Source organism: Perissodus microlepis, chromosome 17 (genome assembly GCF_051167445.1).
Source record: "Perissodus microlepis isolate ML-2025 ecotype Zambia chromosome 17, ASM5116744v1, whole genome shotgun sequence".
Taxonomy (NCBI): domain Eukaryota; kingdom Metazoa; phylum Chordata; class Actinopteri; order Cichliformes; family Cichlidae; genus Perissodus; species Perissodus microlepis.
In genome coordinates this window covers 3578917-3595588 of record NC_140477.1, presented here as the reverse complement: position 1 = coordinate 3595588, position 16672 = coordinate 3578917, and the positions used below count along the sequence as shown (strand labels likewise).

General features: G+C 40.6%; 1 protein-coding gene across 1 annotated transcript; it reads right to left on the bottom strand.

Moving 5' to 3' along the window:
- Positions 1-1963: 1963 nt before the first annotated feature.
- On the bottom strand, positions 1964-13139 carry LOC146369056 (sodium-coupled monocarboxylate transporter 1-like). The gene is made up of 17 exons (XM_084910730.1): positions 12886-13139; positions 12355-12474; positions 12164-12229; positions 12006-12057; positions 11847-11914; positions 9634-9672; positions 9093-9208; positions 8867-9007; positions 8417-8546; positions 8234-8322; positions 7998-8107; positions 7799-7866; positions 6520-6606; positions 2882-3096; positions 2374-2471; positions 2151-2239; positions 1964-2068 (listed from the first exon to the last, which is right to left on the bottom strand). Exons 1-17 carry the CDS (start codon positions 13108-13110, stop codon positions 1964-1966), a joined length of 1818 nt encoding a protein of 605 aa, XP_084766856.1. The 5' UTR covers positions 13111-13139.
- Between the last annotated feature and the right edge of the window lie 3533 nt (positions 13140-16672).

The window sequence follows — 16672 nt, the reverse complement described above, 5'->3', positions numbered from 1 at the left end:
TCAATCTCTACTAGATTGAAAATGTGACGTCATTTCCAGGGTAAAACCGCAAAGGATTGTAGGTACGAGTGGCAAGCGGTACTAGCGCATGCAGGCGTTCACATGAAAACAGTCACACAACGATAAAAAGAAACACAAAGAATGGCAAGAAGCTGTTGTATTATTAACTGCAATAGCCTGTCGCATGACAGCCACGGGAAGCCGACTGGTAAAGAGATCGGTTTTTATCGGATTCCGTCATGGAAGAGAAATTGTTCAAGCCATGTTTCCGAAGTAACGTCTCAGAACACTCCAGCTCACATGTTAGTCTGCTCCAAGCATTTCCACAAAGGTAAGTCTTCTGTTAGTTATTACGTAATTTATCATAACATAATTGTTGATGTAGGTTACAAATAAATCTTATATTGATTTGAATTGAATTCGTTGTGCTATGCTGCTTTGTTCACTGTGGCTTTGCGGGCTAATAATTGTTGTGTTTTGTAGGAAAACCAGCCTACAAATGGTAAATGGCCTGTATTTGTATAGCGCTTTTACTAGTCCCCCCTAGGGACCCCAAAGCGCTTTACACACCCAGTCATCCACCCATTCACACACACATTCACACACTGGTGGAGGCAGCTACAGTTGTAGCCACAGCTGCCCTGGGGCAGACTGACAGAAACGAGGCTGCCATATCGCGCCATCGGCCCTTCTGGCCAACACCAGTAGGCGGTAGGTGAAGTGTCTCGCCCAAGGACACAACGACCGAGACTACAAAATGCTGGATCCAGACTGGGCACCCTGTATCAGCCTGGGTCATACGAGTTTAAAGCTGCTACCACAGCGAGATTTGATCGAGAGAGAGAGAGCGAGGTGCCCAAGGGTTGTATTGAAGCAATCAAGTGATGAATAACTGTTTTCCAGTATGTTGTTTTAAAATGTGTTGTTTTTTGTTTTTTGGGGGTTTTTTTGCACTGCTGATTTGTTTTTCACCGAAACAGCTAATAAAGCATTATGGAATACAATTTTGCCTCTTTCTTGTAAGATTCTATAATAGAATGAAACAATAATGCCAGTTATAAATAAAGACAATAAATTGAATGAATTAGCCGCAAATACTTTTTGACATCTAAAATGAAAATAACACTGTACACAACATTGTTTTTTACCTTTTTTTTTACCTTTGTGTGAACAACTAAGGTTTGTTGCTTATGAAATCCATGAAGTGCTATAGAGAAAATTACATTTTATTTATGTAATGAACACATTTTGAACTCTTAAAGAAATATAACAAAAGGAAAGACACCCAGCTGAACTAAAATGATCCATGTAGCAAACAAAAACTGTTGTGAGCCACCACCGTCATATCGCCTTTGGGCTTTTGGAGCCTTGACCTGACTTTTAAAAAATAATTGGAAAAAAAAGCAATATGCTGCTAAAAAAATGAAAAATAGACATTTGCAAAATTCTGCCTAAATATGTATTTTACCACGTTAATGTGTGTGGCGGGGCGTGGTCTGCAACGCCGCTGCAGGGGAGGCGGACACACCTGAGCGGCACCCGCAATGACGCCTCGCCGCCTTTAGCTTTGTTGACATTTGGGTTTCCTTCCCACTGTAACCAAAGTACTTGGTAATATGGGGGTCATATTGTAGGGTTTACCTTGCAATATAAAGCATGAAGCTGTTAGCTGTTGTTGTGATTTGGCGCTGTACAATAAATTTGAATTGAAATGTTTATCATGTGGCTTTTTATTAATAATGTGTTAATCTAAACAATAGAAACAGCAATCATCATGTACACAAGTAGATATTTGAAAGAAGTGCTTTCTACTTTTTACTGAATCACTGGAAAAATAAAAACATTATTGTCTCGCTGACAACTCAGTTCCTTTGGTCTCATTTCTTATGAAGTCAGATGAGTACAATCCTGGATTTGAGCTTTACAGCAGCTTTGTTGTGAAATTCTTCAGCTGTATCGGTCATTAAAAAGATGAGACACGGGTATTGTTGTCAAATTTCCCTACTGCAGGTTTATTGATTCCATCCTCCTTGTTTGGCTGACCAACATTGTCTGTTCCTCCCATGACCTAAGGAAGGAAAAGTACAAGACAGAATTGAGCGCCTGTCATCAGCCTGTTGCTTTTGATACCTTTGCTCTTCAGCACGTACCCCATCTTTGACACGTTTGAACAGGTGATAAGAAAGAGTGTCTCCTTTCATTAGCATGAGCCTCGGGTCCACCGTCTCCCTCAATCCCCCTGAAATGATGAGTGGAAGAACAAAAACAAAAAGTCCTTATCAAACAATAAGAAAATGAGATCACAGATCCATTCCCAAGTACAGGTAATTAATGGCAAAATCTTTATTAATTTTATTTCATTTTTTTTTGTACCTGTCAAGAGACTGATGATTATTCCAACAATAACAGATGTTAAACCTCCAATGACACAGAAGTAAAGGTAGGATGGAGAGTGCCACTGAACCGCATGTCTGGTGGTGAGAGAGATTAGTAGATATCTTGTTAACAAATGTCTTGTTAATGTAATTACACCATATTATGGAAGTATTCTGAAGGCTACAAAGGAATTTGTGAAGACAGTTTGCATATGAAAAATATATTCAACAAGACTACAGTGCCACTGCGAGCTTGGCTAAAAACCAGCAGTAGGATACTTGGCACATTTATGCTTTCCACCAGGTTTATTATTATTATTATTATTATTATTATTATTATTATTAATGACCTCACAACACTGCCTTTTACTATATCACTTTTTTAAAATCATATGGCCTTTTTTTTTACTTTACTATACTTTCGTTTATTATAGGAAAGCTCGGTCATCCCATCTCACCAGATAATATTTCATTCATTCATTCAAGACAGACCTGACCACACTTACATGTCATCAGTATTCTGTCCTGGGGTTGTGGTAAAAAGACTTGGTTCTGTTGGGGGTGGGGTAGTCCAATTGAAACTGCTACCAATAGTAAAGTTACAACCCTCAGTGCTCAGTGAGAGAGGTCGGGTCATCTCAGGAGGAGAAGGGGATATCATCTCTATAATGCTCACAGAGACAGCTGCAGCCAATCCTGTCACGAGACCACATAGACCTCCCTGTGGACAAATATCAGAATCAGAATCTTTAATGCCATTGTGCTTTTGAACAACAAAAACTGCATGTAAACCCATTCGGTACAAGTGGAAGGGGGCACTTTTAAGAGAAACAAGTATAGATGTACAATAAATTTTAAACAAAGAAAAAAAATAGTATGTACAAATCTGTCTGTGAAGGTTCTCAGTCATCCAGGTCATCGTAGTCAAAGGAGCTTGCAAAGAAAAGCGTCTGGACTTCTTTAAGTTGCTTGAAGACGTTTCACCTCTCATCCGAGAAGCTTCTTCAGTTCTAAGGTCAAATGGTGGGGAGTCCCAGATTTAAACCTAGTGGGAGTATCCCCCCGCAGAGGGACAAAAGGACCCCCTGATGATCCTCTAATCGCCTGAGCCAAGGTGTGAAACTGGGTGTGGGTCCCAATCAGCCAGGGTTGTTGCGTCTGTCCTTCTTATCGGAATCTTATCGGTGTATCAGAAAAACTCAGGAGAGTTTTCTCCAAGCATGACATCCCGGTGCATTTCAGACCCAGCATCACGCTCAGACAAAAACTGGATCACCCGAAAGACAAAACACAGACTTAACAATGTGGTGTATGCTGTACAGTGCAGCGAGGAATGCCCAGACCTCTACATTGGAGAGACCAAACAGCCACTTCACAAGCGTATGGCACAACACAGAAGAGCCACCTCCACAGGACAAGACTCAGCTGTCCATCTGCATCTTAAGGATAAAGGTCACTCTTTCGAGGATGCCAATGTTCACATTTTGGACAGAGAGGACAGATGGTTTGAAAGAGGAGTGAAAAAAGCCATCTATGTCCACTGTGAGCGACCATCTTTGAACAGAGGCGGTGGTTTACGACACCAACTGTCTGCCATCTATAATCCAGTTTTGAGTTCCCTCCCCAGACGCCTTAACGCCCACTTACATCCTGGGCCATCTGACCTCAGGAATTCGCATGATAAGGTGGGGCCAGGTTTCACAACGAGCTCACCCAAAACCCTGGCTGATTGTGACCCACACCCAGTTTCACACCTTGGCTCAGGCGATTAGAGGATCATCAGGGGGTCCTTTTGTCCCTCTGCGGGGGGATACTCCCACTAGGTTTATATCTGGGACTCTCCACCATTTGACCTTAGAACTGAAGAAGCTTCTTGGATGAGAGGTGAAACGTCTTCAAGCAACTTAAAGAAGTCCAGACGCTTTTCTTTGCAAGCTCCTTTGACTATGTACAAGTCTGTATACAAGAATGTACAAGTGAGAATACGGTTGCCACACAGTGCTTCAGTCCTCAGAATATTGCACAGTTCCTTCGAAATATTGCACAATTAAAAGACGAACAAGAATATTACACAGTTAAAAAGAAAAAAAATATTGCACAGTTGAAGGTTGTGTTTTTGCAGTGGCTTATCTCCCGAGTGTATTTATAAATGCAACAGCCCTGGCGTATGTGCTGTTTCTGTCTGTTTGTTTTGGCCTTAATTGTCCAGTACCGCCTTCCTGAGGGTAACAGCTGGAACAGGTGATGTGCGGGGTGGGATGTGTCCTTCTGGATGCTGTAGGCTTTCCTGTGGCAGCAGGACCTGTACACCTCCTCCAGGGAAGAGTACAGCTCTTGATCACAGCTGATGATCCTCTGTGCTGTGTTGATGACCCTCTGGAGCAGAGATGGGCAATCAGATTACAGTAACGCGTTACTTGTAACGCGTTACTGTAATCTGATTACTTTTTTCAAGTAACGAGTAAAGTAAGGGATTACTATTGCAAAAATGGTAATTAGATTACCGTTACTTTCCCGTAGGAACGCTGCGTTACTGCGTTACTAAAACCGTGATTTTTTTGCGAGAATGTCTCATGACAGTGACGTAAGCGAGTGCGACGTTCGTGACAACAGCTGTCTGCAGATCAACAATGGATCATATATCGAGTGCGGGAGAGAGTATGAGCGTGCAGCGTTTAAAGCGTCGAAGTACTGACCTTACTTTGAGTTTGATTCCATAAAAAGTGACAAAAACATTAGTGTCCGTTGTGCGTGGGAAGAAAACTTCTTTTTACAGCGAAAAAAAACCCCTAAACAAGCACCGAGTGCGCTACCACGTAATGGGAAATTCACAGAGAAGCTGCCGTATCCTTCCACTGACCGCTGCGGCACACCTGCACCAGAGCACACCTCCGTCTACCCTACTCCTGCTTTACAGGTGAAAATAGAGCAACAGGACCACCGAGTCTTTGATTTTATTTATTTTCTGCTGTGTTTTACTTGCATCTATTTGAAAGACTGAGTGTAAACACAAAAAAAATATTTTATTTTATGTGCTGGAATGTGCAGAAAATAGGTTTAAATGTTAAACCAATTTCTTCAAGTCAGAGAATGTTGCATATAATTTAATTTTTGGTTGATGCATAAAGTTAAAAGATTAAAACTGATAAAACAAGTTTAAAAAAAGAGATTTTTCCATTTGATTACATTTTGTATGATGGATTATGCAGAAAAAGTAAAATTGGGCTGAAAGATCTATCACTTTATCACCTATTCAGGTTGTAAATCGTGTTTTTAAAAGTAACTAAGTAACTAAGTAACTAAGTAATTAATTACTTTTGAAAATAAGTAATCAGTAAAGTAACGGGATTACTTTTTTGGGGAAGTAATCAGTAATTAGTTACTGATTACTTTTTTCAAGTAACTTGACCAACACTGCTCTGGAGTGATGCTTACTCCTAAGCAGTACTGCTGGCAAACCACACTGGGATGCAGTATGTCAGTATACTTTCAATGGAGCACCTGTAGAAGGACACTAGCAGCTCCTTGGCTAAGGCGTTGTTCTTCAGGACGCTCAGGGAGTGGAGTCGCTGCTGTGCCTTCTTGATCATAGCTGTGGTGTTTGTTTTCCAGGATAGGTCACCACCCAGGTGCAGGCCCAGGAGTCAGAGACCCTCTCCAAACAGTCCCCATTAATGTGTATGGGCTGGGGGTCAGATTTGTTCCTTCTGAAGTCAACTACTATTTCTTTGGGGTTTTTTTGGTATTGACGACCAGATTGTTTCAGCTGCACCTTGATGACATATTTTCGACTTCATCCCTGTATGCAGACTCATCTCCCGTCGTGATGAGCCCAATCACAGTTGTGTCATCAGCAAACTTGTTAAAATTAATATTTACAGCATACGAATGTTGGATGGGTGGGTGGGGGGTGCAGTTGTGAGTGTATAGAGCGTACAGCAGGGGACTCAGCACACATCCCTGAGTTTGGTCATTATTATTTTTATCCTGCTGTTAACATTTTTTTAAAACATTAAGCATTTAATAAAGTGTTTTTTAATACTGTTAATACTGTTAATAAGAAAAATGCTCCCGTACTATGTTATACGATGATAAATTGATGTTAGGTTGATTTAGGAAATTACCAAAATGAGAATGGACTTACTTTGGAGTTGACAAATGGACAGAGGACACCCAAACTGAACAGACCGAGTAAAGGACCCCCAGTGACCCCCCAAATGATGGACACTGCCTGTTTGAAGAGACCTGCAGCTCAAAAAACACTTTAAAAATTGTCGTATTTACTGAGGTGAAAAATGTACTTATTTACGTAATTAACATGCTTTCTAATAAACAACAACAACATTCCTGGATAGGGATGGGTACCGGTACCGGTTCTGACATAAACGGTAGTAACCAGACCAAAAAGCAGCGCACATTTCGGTGCTTTATTTCGGTGCTTTTTTTTCCTGAGCTGTGATACACTTTGGATTCTAGCCAATCATTTTACCTTTGCAAGCGTAGTAGGCGGGCCAAGGTACGTACGTTCTTTTAGAGCAGAGCTACAGATTAAAAATGCCCAAGGCGAAGCGGTCAAAAGTCTGGCTGTACTTCACAGCAAAAGATGCAAACTCAGCAGCCTGCAACAAGTGCTTTAAGGTGATACTGTGCAAAGGTAACTCCTCGAATCTGATGAAACACCTGGCGACGTATAGCATTTTGTTAAAAGCCAAGAAATGCTCCGTATTTGATAGCTTGCTGCAAGACCTCACACCGAGCACATCTACTGCGGGTGTGGTGCCTGTTATCAGACCCGGAGTTAGCAACATCCCCCAAGAACCCGAAGAGGAGAGTCCTGGCCCCTAGCCCTGCCAGTGTAGCAGAAATGATGACGGATGATGATGGCAGCAGCAGCCGTTCTTCTCTGCGTGAGTAGCTTAATGTTGTTCGTGTGCAATTTACGTTGAGTAGGCTAACCACGTTATTAATTTAATGCATGTAAGGTGAACTAGCAAACATCATCATAGTTACATGCGGCTGTCTTCTTGTTTGATGGCAGATACTCCCTTCACCCTGGCCAAAAAGGCTAAAATGACCAAAGAAAAAGAGGGAAACAGCTAAACATGAGAGGTTTTTGGACAAAGTTTGTGTTTTTTCCATTGTTTAAGCACTGCTTCCAGCCAAGAGTGATACCATATATGCCCTATAGCTGCAGAAAAGGCTAACATTGTTACCTTTTTACAAAAAAAACAGCTAAACATGAGAGGTTTTTGGACAAAGTGTGTGTTCTCCATTCTTTAAGCACCGGTTCGAGCACCGTTTAAGCACCGGCACCAGTACCGGTTTGGTACTGGTATCGGATAAAACCTAAACGATACCCATTCCTATTCCTGGATGTGTTTGCCTGAACACATTGACAGCTCTGCATTAACAGATCCCTCTACCTGCATCATATGTCCCATGAGTGATGCCAGTCCAGCCATGGCAACGCATACAATTCCAAAAAACACACCTGCAAAAACATCACATCACAAAATGACATTTTTATCGACTATCAGCCGCATCCACGTAGCAGTGCTCAGTTTAATCTAATATAACATGCAGTCTGTGTTATAAACAAACAACAGGAAACTCGTTATTTACTCAGCCCTTTGGAGATTAAGAGAAGCTTTTTCTCAGATAGTTTAATGCGTGGTTTGATCAGGTCCTCCATGGTCACTGCAGCCATTGCGTTGATTGAAGTAGAAACTGTGCTGAACATGAAGAAATGAACCATGTTTACTCTGGACTAATGGACATAACTGACACTTCAAATGTGGCACAGCTTTAAATGTTACATGCAACATGAATAAAAATATAACAAATTATGTTGTATGAACCTCAGAGAGGCACTATATACTGCAGCAAAAAATAGTCCTGGAAGCCCTTGGTGATCTGCCAAGATATCCATCACCAAATAAGGCAACAGCTGTAAAGGGGAAAAAAAGATTTTTATTTTAAGATCATAAAATAACTTGAATAAAAACAAACATCCTGTGGTTTCTTTGTTTATGTGTATATACCTGATCAGGTGAAGAAACCTGTCCAGCTTTCCATGGGTCACAGTTCTTATAGAACGAATAAAGACACAGCCCTGAAATCACTGACGATGTCAGGGTGCAAACTAGGCCTAACACGTTGATGAACAGAGCTCTGAAAAAACACAACACGAAAAAGTGAAGTATGCAAACAAAAATCAGTGTAGCATAGCAAACGAGATCATATTTCCTATCACTGTATGCTGATGATGTCATCATTTATCATAGCTATCTTTTCCGAGTTTATGATAAGAACGTGTCATTTGCCAGCAAACCCCACCAATGTTGTTTGGGCTGAATCAGAATTTACATAGATGTGGAAATAGACGTGTCATATATCATTGTTTTTGGGGGTTTTTTTTATTATTATTATTTTAATTATTAGTTTTGCAAGCTAAACAGGAAGGAAGGAATACATTCCTTTGAATCACTCACAATCTGGCATGTTTAATGCTCTTGCAGGAGTTGTATCTCTGAACTTGAGGTTGGTAGGTCCCATAAATTGAGCTCCAAGTAAATGCCCCTCCGATGACTAGTGTCCAAAAAGTGTGTCTTCTCAGAGGGTTTATGTCAAAGCTGGGATTAAACAATGAAAGGATGATTTAAGTATAACACACGCACACACACACACACACACACACACACACACATATATACTCACTCCACAAAGTTAATTCTTCCTCCTTCTTGGGCATCTGACAAGATAGTGGAGATTCCTCCTTTTAAGATCACACATTTGATTATAACAGACATGTAGCCTGCAAACATTATTCCAATCTAGAAGAAAAATCAGAGATTTGTTTGGTTGGCAGATCTGTATTCTGTAACTATGTTGACAGATTTTGGTCCCAGTTATCAAATTCTTGCTAATTTACATGAATACTGCAAAGAATCAAGACATGACTCAAATGTGGTTGTGGTGTCGATAAAATTAGACTGAAACCTGATTGCAATTTAATTCAGTTTTACTTGCATAGCATATGGAATATATTTATATGGTTCCAAATCATAACAAAAGGACATTATACTGTAAGATAAAGACCCTACAATCCAGAGAAAACGCCAGCAATCAAATGGCAGTGTGAACAAAAAAACTCCCTTTTAACAGGAAGAAACGTCAACGTCAGGGAGGGGCAGCCATCTACACAACTATTTGGAGGGCATTTGTGTATTTTTTCATTTTATTTGATCCAGAACCCTACCTGAACAACATCTGTCCACACCACAGCTTTCAGGCCACCCTGTAACAAACGCCACAAAACAAGAAAAATCTCTGTCAAAAGGTTAGGAAGCTGTATTTATGAACAGAGTGCATAACGTGGAAATATGTGACCGTATTCTATAGTAGAACATTTTCAGAAAGCACCAGTGATGGGAATAACGGTGTTACAAGTAATGGCGTCACTAACGATGTTACTTTTTTCAGTAACGAGTAATCTAACTAATTACTATTCCTATTGTTACAACGCCGTTACCGTTACTAACAAGAAAATGCGGTCCGTTACTATTTTTCAACAAACAGACGGTTGAAGCTGTCTTCAGCTTACCGCATCTTATAGAAGTTGCACGGAAGTAGCTGTAATTTGGCACAACACCTGTAGCTAGGGGGCAAAACAATCACATGAGTGCTGCTGTTTGACTGAGGAAGAATAAAGTGGTCGTGGTAAGCCAATCACATGACCGTTTTTTCCTCAATAGCTTCGTCACGTTAACTGTCTAAGGGCAGCGCTAGCAAGCACTCTCTGCTTATGACCAACCCCCCCCAAAAAAAAAAACAAAAAAACAAAAAACCCCTCCTTTTCATGTTGGTGGAAAAATGCACCATGTCGACCAATCAAAAATCCTATGGAAACATGACATTTGGTTGTTTAAGAAGAGGGGGAAGTTTTAGGAGTGACTGTGAGAGAGAGAGAGAGAGAGAGAGAGAGAGAGAGAGCAGAAAAAGAGAGAGAGTGAATTTTGAGATGTGAGAGATTTGTGACATTTAGCGTGTTTGGAGTGTGTAGTTAGTGTGTAGTGTTGTGGATAGTTTTGTGTTGTCTGTCAGAACAATGAGGCGACTCCAGGTAGAAACAGGAGTGATACACCTGCTGCTGTCAGACGTGCAGGAATCAGGCTGTGATGTTCTCCTTTATAGTGGACAGAAATATTTGGAGTTGCACAAATAATTTGTGTTGCATCTTATTGAATGCAGAACAGCTGATTGTTAAGTAAATAGTTTGAAATGGTTATTAAAAAAGGGATAAAAGGTACATGGCTACAAATAACTTTGTTGTTTGCAAAACTTGTGCTTAGGATTTTAAAGTTGACAATTTATATTTGCACTTAAAGTTATGAAATATGATTCAATAAACATGTTTGTGGTTGCTACAGTAAAAAATATAACTTTTTCTACTCGGATTCTATGTTTTTTGTCTGATTTTAGATCAATTGTGTTAGTACAGTATATCAAAGTGAAAACATGACTGTAAATTCAGACACATGAGGTTGTGCTGAAAAGAATGATACCAAACAAGGCAAAGGAAATAGTTTTTAAAGGTGAAATATCAAGGTAAAATCAAAAGTGGCTAAAATGGCCAATTATACCCTGGACCCCATGGTTAAACTTTTTTTTCAAGGAACGCAATAGTTACTTTTCATGTAATTAATTACTTTTAGAATCTTGTAACTCAGTTACTAACTCAGTTACTTCTTTGAAGAAGTAACAAGTAACTATAATTAATTACGTTCTTAAAGTAACTTGCCCAACACTGGAAAGCACTGTCAATGAATACAGTTTATTAGTGCATTCAAATCAATTCAGTTTCATCTATATAGGGCCAAATAACAACAGTCACTTCAAGGCACTTCATATTGTAAGGTTAAAGACACTACAATGATAAAGACAACAATCAGTTCTGCAAATCAGTATGAGCAAGTACTTTGGTGACAGTGGAGAGGAAAAAGTCCCTTTTAACAGGAAGAAACCTCCAGCAGAACTGGGCTCAGGGAGGGGCGGGGCCATCTGCCATGACCAGTTGGGTGTGGGGTGGGGGAGGCCGGGGATTGTGTGCTCTGTAAACTACAGCCAATTGTTTCCAAGCTTTCAAATATTTGCAGACTTTTAGAAAAACAATAGGTGACGCAACACATTATGCAATGACGGTTCCAACTTTTGACCCTTAATGATTGCATGTGAAAACATCAAATTTAAAAAATCAGAGGTGATGTTAACTGAGAGATATTTTGTTTTAAAGGGTAAATGGGAAGGGGACCTCATGAATTTTAGGAAAATGTAAAAATTCTCATTTAATCTCTGCTGAATGTGAAAGTGGGGGTGTCTTAAGGTTCATGGCTTAGTGATGCTCGATGAGGTTCGACTGACAATGTGATGCACTGCAGTGTGTGTGTCGTATGTAATAAATGTTTTACTAACCAGTGCACAATACAAAGTACAAACAGTGGCTGTCGAAATAATCCCACCCCACAGGTTCATACCAGTCACTGCAAAAAGAAGGGAAATTCATTAACAGGGAAACACTCTTGTTCAAGATCCCTTCACGAACTTAACTGCTGTGAACTGGAGCTGACATACCTTGGTTCAAAGCCAGAGCTGGAGCATAAATTACAAGTCCAGTGTAGAGCAACTGTGGCAAAGAGTTAGAAAGTCACAACAACATGTCTCTGCTGATACCAACATAGTTTTATGTGCAGAAGTCAAAGCACTACAAGATTGAACCACTGGCTTCTTACTACGTTAAAAAAGAAGATCAGCATTCCCAGGAGACGAGTGGCTCTGCTGAAACGCAGCTCCAGATACTTGGCAGAGACCAGACAGAGAAAAGACGCATATTGATACTGATACATGAAACTTCTAGTTCCCCTCACTCCCTCCAAATCAGAGGCAAAGCTAGTAATAATGTTGAAAACAAAACCACAGTTACCTCATATGTGCTGTTGATGGCCAGTCTGTAGAAAACTGGGAGAAAGACCTCGGATGTGTACACCACTGCTATTACATAGGAAATACTTAAATAGCCAAATATGGCTCCGTAGCGATACACCTACGGACAGGTTGAAAAAGATTTATGGAAACACAAAATAGCAAAACAGTATCATATAAAGAACAACATAGGCGACGGTGTTTCTTCACCGGGAGCCAGAGTCGGGCTGGTGAAACTTTGCCGGAGATCATTTGAAACGCTGATGCTGCTGATACTGAACGAGCTTTGGAGCAACATATGAACAGTGCTGAACTCTGGTGAGTAACACGAAAACTTTAAATTCGTTATTTGATTTGTTTGAAATTGAAAGTGGTGCACTCAAAGTAATGCTCGGTTAGCTGACTCCAGCCGTCTTCTAATGCACAGAAATCACAGTTTTACGCATTTTGTAAAATTCTAATTTAAGCTCTGAATAAATGTTTGTGCGCTGAGGAAGCTGAGTGCAGATCCAGGACAGTCCCGACACGTTACCTCGGCTGGGTTGGAGAGCACGGTGACGGATGACATGTAGCTGGCAGTGAGGGACATGGAGACAGCCAGGGCATTGAGTTTTCGGCCCCCAGTTAAAAAGTCCCTGGAGGTTCCTTGTTTCCTGCTTCTCCAGGCGTAATAAAAACCAACAGCAGCAGACAGGAGCAGAACGACAGCAAACACCACATAGTCTGCTGCCACGAGCAAGTGAGCATCCCCGGACATTTTATCAGTCGGAGCAAAACTGAAATAAAGCTAAAGCGTTTATCAGGCAGTGCTTTGTAGATCACTGGGAAGGCGGTGTCATCACCTCCAGGTACTCTATTGAACTGTAAGATAAATTACTCCAGGCGGTGCGCGCACGCGTCCTTTCAGGTTAACTTGTCACTCAAAGTTAATGAATAAACTTTAGAACTTTGTGCCACCACCAGAAAACTGGATGCATGTTTAACGGACCTCTTTCTTGTGCTGTGGCTGGTGGATGTCAGACAGGGACGTGCTCTTTGTCCTGGGATTTGGGTTGTTTCTGCAGATTACGCTGTGTTCATTTGGAACACCACGTGTATTTGTTCTGGGCCCTCTGTGATATCGTGTTAAAGGTTTGATAATCAGTTATTGCAGACACACTGTTATAGCCTCCTAAGCACCTTTATTGCACTTGTTTAAACATTGTGCTTCTCCAGTAAAAGTAAAACAGAAACAGACCAAACATAGGACTTCCACTGACCTCACCGATGATTATTCTTCATCAAAACATCCAAAGTGAAACCTTAAATGCTTTATATACACATGCACATGTTTAAAAAGTTCAAGTGTTTGGTAGGCCACATTTAAGATTTATGTATTTTCATGTTGTGAATTGTATCAACAGATTCTCACTACCTGAGCAAGTAGTCCCATAAGTGATGCCAGGTCAGCTATAGAAACACACAACCCTCCGATACCGCAACCTGCAACAACATCGTGTAACAACTGACATTTTAATCATGAAGATTTATTAACTAATTCAGCTTAAGCGTCAGTCACATACCAGTGCTCAAAGGACAGAGTTCATCATGTACACCATGTACTGTGAATAGATCAGGTAGGTAATCAGCACTCTGAAGCAGGTGTCTGTCAGTTAGTGTGACATTTGGCTTGATTGGTTTGGGGCGATTGTGGCTCAAGAGTTGGCAGTTCGTCTTGTAATCGGAAGGTTGCCGGTTCGAGCCCCGGCTCCGACAGTATCGGTCGTTGTGTCCTTGGGCAAGACACTTCACCTGTTGCCTACTGGTGGTGGTCAGAGGGCCCGGTGGCGCCAGTGTCCGGCAGCCTTGCCTCTGTCAGTGCGCCCCAGGGCAGCTGTGGCTAAAATGTAGCTGCCATCACCAGTGTGCGAATGACTGAATGTTGTCTAATTTGCTTTGGTGTCCATATGGACTAAGTAAAGCGCTATACAAATACAGGCCATTTACCACTTGATCAGGTAAATCTAGACTGCAGCCAATGTGTTGATGATTAATAAGACTGCACTTACTCCCTACATCTTTAAATAAATATCTGTACTTTCTACTCTTTACATTTTCAACACAGTTACTTTTGCTTTAACGCATTTGGGTCGAGTTAATATTTCCTCACTGTGAACCTCTGAACATCAAAGCCATGTCAGCCTAAACAGTAAAACATGAATGGCAGTCCTGTTTGTTTTAATCACCAGAGGATGTAAAAGTGATGACGTGTGCCAAAGTCAGTTGTTAAACGTGGGTGAGCGTTCGTTGTTCTGGTTTGGTTTTTGCCACAACAGTTGCAGTACTTCGTCATCTATCTGGCTATAATGAAGAGGAGCGAGCACAAAGGGAGTGACTTTTTTCTTTTTTTTAAAGTGTCAGACAATTTCAAATGCAACATTTCTATCAGTTCAACAAACACAGACTGTTTGTGTGCAGTCTTTGGCACAGTGTGTTGCTAGATAAAAGTTCAGCTGACTTGACTTCACTCAGAGATGGAGAAAGATAAGAAAGACAGGACAGAGGTCAAATTTAAAGGTAAGGATTGCTCAGTTGGATTTGACAAACTGCAAATTGAAGGATTACACGTAAATCCTCATGTTTTTAAATCAGATATTGGCTCTGTACATGCACCATTGTGTTTTTCTAATATTGTGAAACCTGCTGCAAACAGAGGAAAACTTATTTAAAGGTTTCAAGAAAATCTTCTGTAGCTTAGTGCAGCATAAACAGGTTAGTTTGCTGTATTGTGATGGAATTAAAGTAAAGAACAGTGTGTGAGTGGTGCAGTGGCTGTGGTTTCATGGTCAGAGTTAGGTAACATTAAGTATAGCAGAGATTTATAAGAATTTTTAGCAGATGATGCTGAGATTCCACGTTCATGCCAACTTTATACCATCTAGAAAAAAAGACAGCAGTGTACTGTCAGTGTAAAAGATGGAAATCAGCCAGGAAAACTCATGAAACATCTGCTTGAATTCAGTTGTGAATCCACACATCCACAAAGAGCAGGAGGTCAGCTGATCACTGCCTGGAAACTACGAAAATCTACTGGAGCTCTCAAAATAGAAATTAATGTGCATTATGACTCATTTCCCCCCACTTAGCCATTACAACCAATTCGAGTGAGACAATGCAGCGTGTAATAGCAATAGACAAATATATGACAAAAAAAGCTAGGGCCTTCATCTGGGTCGGAATTTTCTCCAGGACCCACAGAGTAGCGATCAGAAAAAAGACAAATAAAAGAAGAAGAAGAAAAAAAATGGTGTATACTGGGGACAAAGCGAACCAATTCTGATATGTGGGGTGCACAGGGAAAAATTATCAATATGCTTTTTGTGACTTTTTTCTTTTGCTGGCGCGTTGTGTGATTTTTCTAATGTGAAATATGTGCCGAGGCTCCAGAAAGTTGGGAAACACTTCTCTGCAATGTAGGGAAGAGACAGTAGATATGTAATTTACTTCAGATTCTAGCTGGGTATAATTAGAATTTTTGGTGTGCATCCATATCTACTGATATTATTTTATCATTATGTTAATATAGCACACGGGCCAATTAGCTTTGCACAGAAATAGAAACGTCCTGCAAGAAACTACTTTTTGCTTTCTTTAAGTACATTTCAGATCTTGTACATTTTTACTTTTACTTGAGTAAAGACGTTGAATCAGTACTACAACTTCTACTGGAATACTTTTTAACAGTAGTGTTTCTACTTCTACTTAAGTATAGACTGTCTGTACTTCTGCCAACTCTTATGTGGCCCAGCTTTTGATGCTGGGAACTGCAAGACTTTATTAGCAAATAAAAGTATAAAACCGTAAGGTGCCACTGTATACTGCTGCAAGAAAGAGTCCTGGGAGCCCAGGGTAGCCTTTTAAGATATCGGTGACCAAAAAAACGTAAGGATCAACTTAGTGCTTGTAAAACCACAGGCAGATCCACTAGTACTTTAAGTGGTATTGGGTTATGACACAGAACCCCAAATACCTGATCAAGAGAAGAAACTTTTCCAGCTGTCAATGGATCACAGTGCTTATAGAAAGAGGCACAATCCTGAAAACACTGCAGATCCCAGGAACAAAGAATAACTTACCACGCTGATGAACACAGCTCTGAAAGAGACCAAGTAAAACAGTTGAAAGGATAAATTTCTGTTGTGCCCAGGCTGGCATTCATCTTCGAAAAGATCAATTTTACAGATCAACTCCCCTCTAGTTTAAGAAGAATCTACACTTGTTTATGGATGCACTGTATCCGAGTTCCCTGGTTACAAGACTCAGGGTCCTTAAATCATACC

What these genes read in the sequence shown, in the direction of transcription:
- LOC146369056 (XM_084910730.1), bottom strand. Translation starts at nt 13,110, where the DNA reads ATGTCCGGGGATGCTCACTTGCTCGTGGCAGCAGACTATGTGGTGTTT. An exon ending in GGAAGAATTAACTTTGTGGA is followed by an intron (nt 9,008 to 9,092) that starts GTGAGTATATAT and finishes GTTTAATCCCAG; the next exon opens with CTTTGACATAAACCCTCTGA. An exon ending in GTCCATTTGTCAACTCCAAA is followed by an intron (nt 3,097 to 6,519) that starts GTAAGTCCATTC and finishes ATTTGTCCACAG; the next exon opens with GGAGGTCTATGTGGTCTCGT.